Source organism: Scyliorhinus canicula, chromosome 11 (genome assembly GCF_902713615.1).
Source record: "Scyliorhinus canicula chromosome 11, sScyCan1.1, whole genome shotgun sequence".
NCBI classification, from domain to species: Eukaryota; Metazoa; Chordata; class Chondrichthyes; order Carcharhiniformes; family Scyliorhinidae; genus Scyliorhinus; species Scyliorhinus canicula.
The window spans coordinates 21,130,799-21,141,760 of record NC_052156.1 but is presented as its reverse complement, the minus strand read 5'-3'; the positions used below and the strand labels follow the sequence as shown (position 1 = coordinate 21,141,760).

Here is a 10,962-nt window from a genome sequence, read left to right as displayed (position 1 = left end):
ATCACGTTAAATAAAAGGCAGCAAATTGCAGACTAATTACAGGTGACATTAGGGTTATCCTTACAATGAATCTGTTCTTTCAATCTTTGATCTTTGGCATTGCCCCATTGCTGCTCCTTCTTGCATATCATTTTGTTTTATATTTTAAGATTTATTTGCAGAAAATAAGCTGCGAAATATTAGAAATAGGAATTTTCTAACTTCTGTCAGCTTCAGTAAAGAAAAAAGACTGGTTATGATCATTTGGATATGTTCTGCTGAACATGTGGAGCTTAAGATGTTTCGGGTATGTCGCCTTCAGCAGCACACACTCCTAGATAGATTTCTCTTTACAGATACTGACAGACTTGCTGTGTATTTCCAGCATTTAGTTGTTCTGCATTTTCTGAATGTGTGTGTGTCAAATCTTTTTTCTTAATCCTTTCTCAGTACAGTACAGATCTGCCCCTGAGATGCATCACCCCACCACACCCCACACCAAGTAGAACTTGCAAATTCTTACAATTTGCCAATTGTTGTTTCTGTATTAACTGTATTTATTTATTGTACTTAACTGTGGGGAAATTATTTTCCATGTTACATGAGATCAGAATGAGCAGCAGTTGAAAGTTCTCTGTATAGCCTTAACTGGATGGAATTGGGAAGGATTTGGTTTTGATGTTTCATTTGACATCCAGTTTCTCCCCACACGCCCTTTAAAAATTGCTCCTGCTCCCTCAGTAAATTTGAGGGATTTGCAGAAAGATTTTTAATCTACCACAACTTCTAATAGCAAATAGGCCCTTCATTAAAACCCAGTTTTAACCATAGTTCTGGCATTCGTTTTTTAAAATAAATTTAGTGTACCCAATTAATTTTTTCCAATTAAGGGGCAAATTAGCGTGGCCAATCAGCTACCCTGCACATCTTTGGGTTGTGGGGACGAGATCCACGCAAACACGGGGAGAATTTGCAAACTCCACACGGACAGTGACCCAGAGCCGGGATCGAACCTAGGACCTCGGCGCCGTGAGGCAGCAGTGCTAACCACTGCACCACCATGCTGACCTGGCATTCGTTTTTGTAAAATAAATTTAGAATACCCAATTATTGTTTCCCAATTAAAGGGCAATTTAGCATGGCCAATCCACCTATTCCCCCATCGTTTTGGGTTGTGTAGGTGAGACCCACACAGACATGGGGAGAATGTGCAAACTCCTCAGGGCCAGAATTGAACCATGGTCCTTGGTGCCGTAAGGCAGCAGTGCTAACCACCGTGCCGCCCTTTCCAGAATTCATTTTTAAGGTGTACCTTTCCTGTTCTGTATTTCATTTTGAGTCAAAGGACATGGCTGTGAATTAGCCTGATAGGATTGTTTTCCTTTCGTATATTCACAAAATTAGCTTTAAATAATTTATTAGTTTTTAGTTTGGCAGTTTACCTCAAGGGCTGTACTCGGGAATTTTACTCTTTCTAATTAAAGGTGTGTAGTGTGTTCCACCCATGTAAAACAGCAGCTGTTTGTAAAGTGCAGCAGCCACCTGCTGGTGTAAGATGTAAGTGCCAGTGCTGAATTTCCCATTGTTTTACCCTGGGGCTAAATGGAAGAAGGCTTTGCCTCCATCTTTCAAAAGATGTTCTACAATTCCCCACTGCTTAAATCTGAAAGAATGCTCCCCTATATTTACCCCATGAGTGTGACATACCTCAGCTTCAGCCAGTGATTCTCACTCGGAACCTATTGCTTTCCTATCATAGACAGTTATTCCCAATACATTTTGGGCTGGTTTAGCACACTGGGCTAAATCACTGGCTTTGAAAGCAGACCAAGGCAGGCCAGCAGCACGGTTCAATTCCCGTACCAGCCTCCCTGAACAGGTGCTGGAATGAGGCGACTAGGGGCTTTTCACAGTAACTTAATTTGAAGCCTACTTGTGACAATAAGCGATTTTTATTTCATTTAATTTCATTTTAAAGAAGAAAATGGAGGTTTCTTCATATTGGCCAGTGTAACAGTGTGTAATTTCTGACCCTGTAGAAATGGACCAGTTGAGTATTGCTATCATACACTGACTATTCCCTCTCTATAAACAAAGTAACTGCTGTATCTGTGACTATGCTGCACATTTCTCATACTGCCCTTAATAGATGAGCAGAAGTAACACTGACATTTCTCTGTATTGTACCCTGCATCTGTATATTTAGGCTAGCTACATAATCAGGGCCATGCACTTGTTGCTATCTTCATTTAACTCAATGTGCTGGACCTGAGTGAATGCAAAACAGTCTGGTTCTATTCATTCTTTTGACTGATTCCATAGTTTGAAGTGTTTCATTAGTGTGCCCAGGTATTTCACCTGGAACCAGTTAACTCTCTGACCCTAAATTCAACCTTCCTTTGGAAGTGGCCTGACTGAATTTTTTTAAAATTCGACTGGAATCAATGGCTATGTTACTCAGTTGTAAAATATGGTGGGATGGGGGAAATGGTTGTGGGTAGATCCTCTCGAACACTGGCTAGCACTGAAATTCTAGTAAAAACATTTTGTGATAAATAAAAGTTGAATTGTGTCTTTATTTTTATGTCGATGCTTTCATCCTTTATTACAGAAGCCCTTGCACCTGCAGCTTCCATTAGCGGAACCTTCCAAGTCATGATAAGGCCACATAACCATTTCTCCTGAACAAGTGAGCTGTCAGTGGAGCCCGTTCTGACAAATGGCGTTTGCCTTCACTGAAGTGACGTCAGGTTTTCGGAAAGAAAACTGGTTAAAGCAGGAGTTAACTGTGAGGATGGAATTGTAGTGGAGAACTGGTTTCTCCTGTTCTTTTGTCAGCTTAGACTTTGGCAATCAATGTACAATTTCTAGCAATCAGTTGGGGCACCGCTGATGAGCTTGTGATGTCTGATTAGCCCACACTCGTTGCTTCTGATACAGGCAGAGCATCATCTTGTTGGCTATTAATTTAAATGATGCTGGCAGACAGCCAGCACTAAACCCACTGCTGGGTGGCTGCATGCCTCAGCAGAGGGCCCAAGTTTGTTCAAGGCTCCCACTACTTAAGGCCAAGCTCTGCCTCTTAAAGAAGAGTTGCATTTTTGCTGGATTAGGTGCTGAAACTGTTTGCGGAACAGAGTCTTGAGTAGGAAGACGAGTTAATTATGGTGGAACAGGGGAGGATGCACCAAGATTCTCAGCTATGCTGGACATCTTGGAGAGGGGGCCAATGTGATATATCTAGAGAGGACAAACTTTGCAACCTCGGTCGAAAGAGATAATGATGGGCAAGTCACAAGGACTTGGATGCAATGCAACGGAATGCTTGGTGACCTGATGGGTGGTTATGGTCAATGAATGTACCTTCAAATATTGCACAACGTTCAATGCACCACCATCCTTCATCTACCAACAATCTATCAATCATCGCTCATACCTAGCATTCTTAGCTTTACCTCACACACCCTTCGTATTGTTGCAAACCTTGCACCCACATGTCTCAGATTTCACATCCTAACAGCTATTTAACCATGACTGGCACATCATCCAAACAAATTACATGAACTAACACATTTCTCTCGCTTAAGAAGTTGATGTAATTGGCAGGATACAGGCATGTCCTTCTCCCATTGAGGTGACGGTGGTTGCCATAATTGTAGCGGCTATCACAGTCTTACCAGGAATGGGGCTGAAACTGTCCATGGTGACAGCCTCATGCCTAATTCTCCCTACATCCACCTGCCCCTTATGTCTCAATCTTTTCTGATTTGCAAACTGCAGACAGTGTAAAGCATCTATCACTCAATTTCCACCCCTCACTTCGACCCTACTATTTTGCCTTTCCTCTTTCAGATGTCAAGAACTGTAACCTGACCAGACATTGATGGAAGAACAAGATGACAGTGATGAACAAGGAACATCATTTGCTTTCCTAGTCTAGGTCACTAGCTCAAATACTGACTGTGCACTTTAGAGAAAAATTAGAGGCAGGATCTGGAGACCAGCACTAACTTGGTACAAGGCTTTGTGTAGAATTTCGAGCCCACCCTTGCCAGCATGTAAGGGATGGATGGACAACTCCATTAGCACGCTTGTGGACCCAACCATCATAGTGTCCAATGGCTGATGTCTCACTCCCATTGCACCACAAGTAGAAGATACCAAACATTGTGTACTGCAGTGTAAGCTCAGACTTCTGTAATGCAAGGTCAGCTTGCAATCCCGCCAGCTCATTGTGGCTGAAGATCCAGCATTCAAAGGAGTTTGCAGGGTGTCACAATAATCCAGTAATCTAACCTCCAACAGAATATTGAGATCGATGAAGTACTATTCTGGGGGAATGTGAACTTGTTGTCCTCTCTCAGGGTGACCGCATTTATACTCTTGCTTTTCAGTTCCCTGCGTGTTGTCTGCAGCCAGAAAACCCAGGCAGCTGCTGCCATGGTGCCGTCCTTTTAGGCCCAGTGTTGTTTCAGATTGTCCTCCAAAGCCATCTGCAGTATTCTCCCACTGAAATGCAGCACCTTTCCACCAGTCATACTGCAAGCAGCACTAGGACAGGCAAAGGCGCATCAAAGACATGCGCCAAGGGAATGTGCAAGGGCGGTTAGCTGATGTTTGTGAACAATAAAGAATGGTTTACTTTATCACTTCAGCCTCCTGCTATCTTTCATCGGAATTTATCAGCATATTCCCTTCTCCCTCATATGTTTGTCCAGTATTCATTTCACCCAATTATCGTGGTAGTGGCTTCCACATTTTCAGCACTTTTTGGGTAAAGAACCACTGGCCAGGATATTAGACCTCCCCTGCTCTTTGAATGGCACCATGGAATCTATTATGTCTCATCTGAAGCAGATAGGACCTTGGTTTAGGGTCTTATTTGTCGAAGCATGTTCGTACTGCACCAAAGTGCCTGCGTAGGTCATCTGCTCAAGACCAGGAATGGGGTTTGTTTCCAAAAGTGAGTGCTACTGCTGTGACACTGGCAATACTGTATTTAAATAGGGACTTCTGGTGGCAACATGTAGGTGGAGGTCACATATTGTATGGCTCCTGCTAGAGCTTCTGTTTTTTGGCCCTTTGCACCCAGTTTTTGGGGAGAATTTTGAATGATTATATGTTGGAAAGTCTAAGGTGACGAAAACCCAGAAATAGAATCTGGGGGGAAAAGGGGGGGGGGGGGGGGGGGGGGGAGGGGAGTAAACGGAAGTCTGCCGGTGGAGCGGGAGGAAAAATGGCAGGAGCAGGCCCGCTGAGTGGGGCCGTGCCCATTACAGTGGATAAACTGGTCGAAGTGATGGCCAGGGAGTTGGAGCAGGTGTTTTCCAAAAACATTGATGGGCATCGCAAGGAGAGGATGGCTCACTCAAGAAGTGGTTGGATGAGACTCTTGCCCTGATGAAGGAGGCTCTGGCAAAGACGTCGACGCCAGCACGGGAGCGAAGAGACGCGTTGAAGGGAGTGGAGGAGACATTGTTGCGGCACATTGACCAGTCCATCTCGATGTGTCAGGAGCTGCGGAGGATGGTGGAGTGTAACAAAGGACTGAGAGCCAAAGTGGAGGATTGGAGAACAAGTCACGAAGGCAGAATCTAAGGATCATGGGATTGCCTGTGGGGCTAGCGGGCTGATGGAGATGGGAGAGGCGGATCCATGGAGGTTTTTGCACCCATGGATGGGTAGTATTCGTTCATTTCACCAGTACACAATGTGTATCTTAGGATTTACTGGTTTCTCATGGGGAAGGCAGAATATTCGGTGATTGCTATCCCGGATAAGGCTCCACATTGGCTGGATGTGGTCCTGGGGAAGGGGCTGGCACAGAGGCCTTTATTTTAGTCAGTGGGCATGTTTCTGACTCTTGCGTGTGTCCCCCGACAATCAAGCGAGCAATTTAGCCCATTAAGGGGATCAACTGAACACAATTTTACCTGGCCCGTCTGCTTTTGTGGTTGACAGCTGAGCCGAGTGATCAGGCGGCCTTCACGTTTTGGCTTCAACCTCGATCCAGGGAAGGACATATGTTACATGCTTCCTAGACATTCTTTGCATAGTTTTTCCAACGCTATTTATTTTTCACCTCCGAGACAGCTCTGCAGGGGCTGTCCCCTGAGGAAGCCCATCAGAAGCTTCCGCCCGCACACTGCTTTTTCTCAGTGTCTGCCCTCTTCGCACCCTCCACGGCAGTGGTCGGTCATTCTTAGCGTGCCTTTCACACTGGATGGCTGTTAATTGGCCAGCATTAAATTGTGCTCCGGGGCCGGCTGCAGCCGGGAGCAGGTTTGGACTGATCAAGTGCATATGGCCAACAGGCATAAATTCCAGGCTTTGCGTTTATGTAGCATTTTTCATAACCACCAGATGCCTAAATAATTATAATAATCTTTATTAGTATCACAAGTAAGCTTGCGTTAATACCGCAATGAAGTTACCGTGAAAGGCCCCTCGTCGCCACATTCCGGCGCCTGTTCGGGTACAGAAGGGAGAATTCAGAATGTCCAAATTCCACAGCAGCACGTCTTTCAGGACTTGTGGGAGGAAACCGGAGCATCCGGAGGAAACCCACGCAGACACGGGGAGAACGTGCAGACTCCGCACAGACACTGACCCAGCCGGGAATCAAACCTGCATCCTGGCCACTGTGAAGCAACAGTACTAACCACTGTGTTAAAGCGCTTTACAGAGAATGACACACTTTTGAAGTGTAGTCACCAATGTAATATAGGAAACCTGACAATCAATTTGGGCACAGCAAGGTCATGCAAAAAGCACTGTAATAACCAAGTAATTTATTCTTTTGTGATGTTAATTTAGGGATAAACCATTGACAGTTTAGAGGGAGGCAATCCAGCTCATTATGTCCATCCCATGGAACAATCTACCACATGCTCCCTCTAGCCCTGAGAATTTATTTACTTTTTTCTGCAGCCAACTTCCTTTTGAAATCACTTATCATTTCCACATCCACCACACTCATGGGCAGAGAGTTCCAGGTCATTACCACTCGCTGCGTAAAAAATTTGTTCCTCACATTCCCCCTACACCTCTTGCCTTAAATCTGTGTGTCCCCTTGTCCTTTCGCAATCATCTAAAGGCAACAGTTTTTCCTAGCTCAGTTTATCTAAGCCTATCATAACCTCGTGTATCGCTATCAAATCTGTCCTCAAATCACCTTGCTCCAAGGAGAGCAACCCCAACCTCTCCAACTGAACATATGGCGGTGAAACAATATGATTGTGGATGCCCTGTTGAGAGTTTAAAGAACAAGGGAAGGTAACAATATTATAAAGTGTGGTGAATGTATTGTAAAGTAACACAGTGATGAAGCTTGTTATGTAAACATGATGTAGCATTGTTGTTACTTGAGTAATATTGTAGCCATCTGGGATGGCCACTTACAAAGGGAAACATGGCCACTTGCAAGGAATTACGGGAAATATGGCCAATGCAGGATCCAGACGAACTCAGAGCATAAGTGTATATTTGCCACTGGATAGCCAGACACTATCAAAACCTCCAGCCGATTTGCATTCTAATGGCCCATTTCCCCAGAACAAAAGACTTGTACTTGGGTATCAGATACAAATCCAGACTCTTCAGCGCCACTCCCTTCACCCAGAAGCCCAAACAGCCAAGGACAGTGATCGCTCAGGACATGCCCAGCCATCAAGGCACCCACCCCTTTATTGGCTCAAATCGAAGTCAGTAATCGAAGCCTGCCGAATTATTGGGTCCAAAGCTAAGGACCGTCCAAAAGAGCGCGAAACCCCAGAAGGATAAAAAGAGACACTGTCATGTATTCAGTCTCTTTTGGCACTGGCGCACTGGCACTCTCTTGGCCCGGCCTACGCCTGATACCAATTGCAGCACCACAACCAGAAGCAAGTTCAAGACCAATGATCGCTACCAGACGGATGAGCCCAGCAGAAAAAAAGTCTCTTCTCCAGACCCAGCCACGCAAGATCCGAACAAAGGCCTTGTTCCTCTGCATAAAGCCGGGTGCCTGAAGTTAAGTACAGGCTGTTGTAGTGTTCGGTGTATTTTAGCTCGTAGTGTGTAAATAAACTATCATTGAACTTGAATTAACTAACTGGTTGTTGGGTCTTTGATCGATATCCGGTTAAACCTTGTGGTGGTATCATCTGATACCTGGCAACTCTGAAAGCAATATCATCATTAATAACTGTCATATCAGTATCCAGTTAAAAAGAGCAACATTATTGGCATCTCCGGTGCGAATTGGCAACAAGATGTAATGCACTATGTAACAGGTTGTGTGAATAGCTCCGAGATGCTAAAGAGCTATTTACCAGAATGAAACGTAAATCAGCAGTTGGTCGGCTGAAAAGGAACTGTGGAGAGCTACACCATCAGGACTGCCACGATCTGATGGGCCGAAGTTTTCCAGTGCCTTGTTGATGCTAATCATACCTGCGAAACTGGAAGGTGAAGGCTGTTGTTGGTTGGGGTACCTGAATTAGCCAATGTGTTTAAAGAACAGCATATTACGGAACAGCTACATAATGCCAGACACACTGAGGAGTAATGCTTTGGTTGTGTTAGACGTCTCTTTTTTAAATTCATTTACGGGATGTGGGTGTCTCTAGTTAGGCCAGCATTCATTGCCCATCCCTAGTTGCCAGTCCCTGAGGCGTTAAGTGTAAAGTCGCCATAGTCCCAGATGACATAGGCTGCTTTCCCCTTTGAGGGGGAGAGCTGACTGGTGGTCATTTAACCTGAGGATCACCACACCTCGGGCGAGGGGCAAGGTTGAGAAGGCGGACCTTCATGAATAACCTCAGCCGGTACGGGAAATTAACCAGCACTGATGGTATCGCTCTGCATCACGAACCAACTGTCTATCCAACTGAGCTAAATCGGTTCCCCGGAGTTGTAGGTACACCCACTGTGCTGTTAGGGAGGGAGTTCCAGAATATTGCCCCAGTGACAGTGAAGGAACGGTGATATATTTCCAAGTCGGGATGGCGAGTGACTTGGAGAGGAACCTCCAGGTGGTGGTGTTCCCAGGAATCTGCTGTTCTTATCCTTCTAGATGATAATGGTCATGGGTTTGGACGGTGCTGTCTAAGGAATCTTGGTGAGTTACTGCAGTCCAACTTGTAGATGGTACACACGGCTGTTCGTCGGTGGTGGAGGATTTGAAGGTTTGCGGAAGGGGAAGCAATCAAGCGGGCTGCTTTGTCCTGGATGGTGTCATGTTTATTGAGTGTTTTTTGGAGCTGCACTCATCCAGGATCCAGGCAAGTGGAGAGTATTCCATTACACTCTTGACTTGTGCCTTGTAGATAGTGGGCAGGCTTTTGGGGGGACGGGGTGACTACTTAAAATGAAATTGACCTTTTTGAAGTAGCTTGTGTACTTTAATTCATGTTTAATTTGCTTTGGTTCTGATTCACGTTTAGTAAAAGGTACTAAAAAGTGAAATCTTGTTGGTAATTTGGGGATCATTCAATAAATTTGATTTACGGTTTCCCCATGGGACTTATAAAATATTAGCCAGGATAACTCTCCTGCTCTTTTTCAAAATATTGACATGGGTTCTTTAACATCCACTTCAGCACCTCTGACAGTGCAGCACTCGATTGGAACGTCAGCCTTGATTTTGTGCTTAAGTCCTTACGTCAGGCTAGAGGTTAGGGTGCTTCCAACTAAACTATCTGTTGCACAGGTTAAAGAGATTGTAAAACATTAAAAATTATTCTTTATTAAGAAAATACAATAACTTGTGTCCATTTGTATTGTTAGATATGCAGATAGATTAAGGCTGAAATCCTATTTCAGTGTACAGCTCCAGTTGATTGGATTGTATTGCAGCAGCTCACGCTCTCGTAGTGAATCCAGGGATTTGGCTAACCTCTTCTCCTTCCACTGAGTTTCCATCAGCTGAAAGGTATAAATAGAAAGAAAGAATTCCATTGATACACTGTTCGGCAGAGGTTTGCCCTTCCCAAACCACTCCACAGATAATTAAGTACTTTTGAAATGTAGTCACTGTTGAGAGGCAGGAAATGGGCACAGTACTGTGCCACCTGCCAGGAATGTTATAATGACAGGATAATTGTTTTGTTTTTTTTAGTCATATTGGTTGAGGGATAATTACAGGTCACGCCAATAGGAGTAGGTAGGAGAGGAATTCCTCTGGTCGTCTTCGCAATTGTTCTTATGTTGTCCTCTGAGGGGGACATGGCTTCAGTTTAAGGTATCATATAAACAGTGGGTGGGATTTTCCAGTACTACCTGCTGCGGGAATCGTCTTGGACGGGATGGAACATGTGACGGACCAGCAAAAGGTTGTTGACTTTGGGTGGGTATCTCGGGTCCCGTGATGGACAAGACTGGTAAATCCTGCCTGACATCTCTGGTAGGATAGCGACCCCTCAGCACTGCTGTAGAGAGACGGCCTAGATTTTCTGAGAGAGAATTTTCCATTATTTGCACAGTGTGCTGGCTGAGGCGAGAAAAATCGGCCTGCAGCTCGCAGGCTGCACAGCCGGCTTTTCTCACCACATTTTGCAGCATTCTATGCAGACGAGGCCGCCCAGCAAGGCCCTGGCGGCCGGATGGGGCCTAACAGAGTTGCCAATGCCGGCTAAAGGGCGCCCCAATCTGCAATAATAAAAATACCTCCCCCTGCAATAGATAAGGGAGCCCCCCTCCCCAACAGGCTCAAGGACAACCCACCCACCCCACATATAAGGGGAACCCTCCAGCCCACAGATAAGGGGAATCTCCCACCCCACAGATATGAGGAACTCCCCCACCCCACAGATGACCACCCCCCAGTGGAGCTCCGTAGAGGGGAGGCCCCAATACTGCCCGCAGGCATTTTCCCCTTGCAGTACCCAGCCAGCGGCAGTTCCAAGGACAGTCCCAGGGTGGCAGGAGGGCCAGGGCGTTTCTCAGCCATGTTCCTCTTCCCTCACAGGTTATAGTTCTCTATGTGTCCCTTGAGGTTGCTTC

At 45.4% G+C, this 10,962-nt stretch overlaps 1 protein-coding gene across 1 annotated transcript in view; it reads right to left on the bottom strand.

Annotated features, from left to right (window-relative positions):
• Positions 1-9,685: 9,685 nt before the first annotated feature.
• The window catches only part of LOC119973894 (flocculation protein FLO11), a 144,356-nt gene continuing 143,079 nt past the window's right edge, over positions 9,686-10,962 (bottom strand). Inside the window, exon 8 of the mRNA XM_038812481.1 lies at positions 9,686-9,885. Within this exon, the coding sequence (XP_038668409.1) occupies positions 9,775-9,885 (111 nt within the window). The 3' untranslated portion in view covers positions 9,686-9,774. The remainder of the gene's footprint in view (positions 9,886-10,962) is intronic.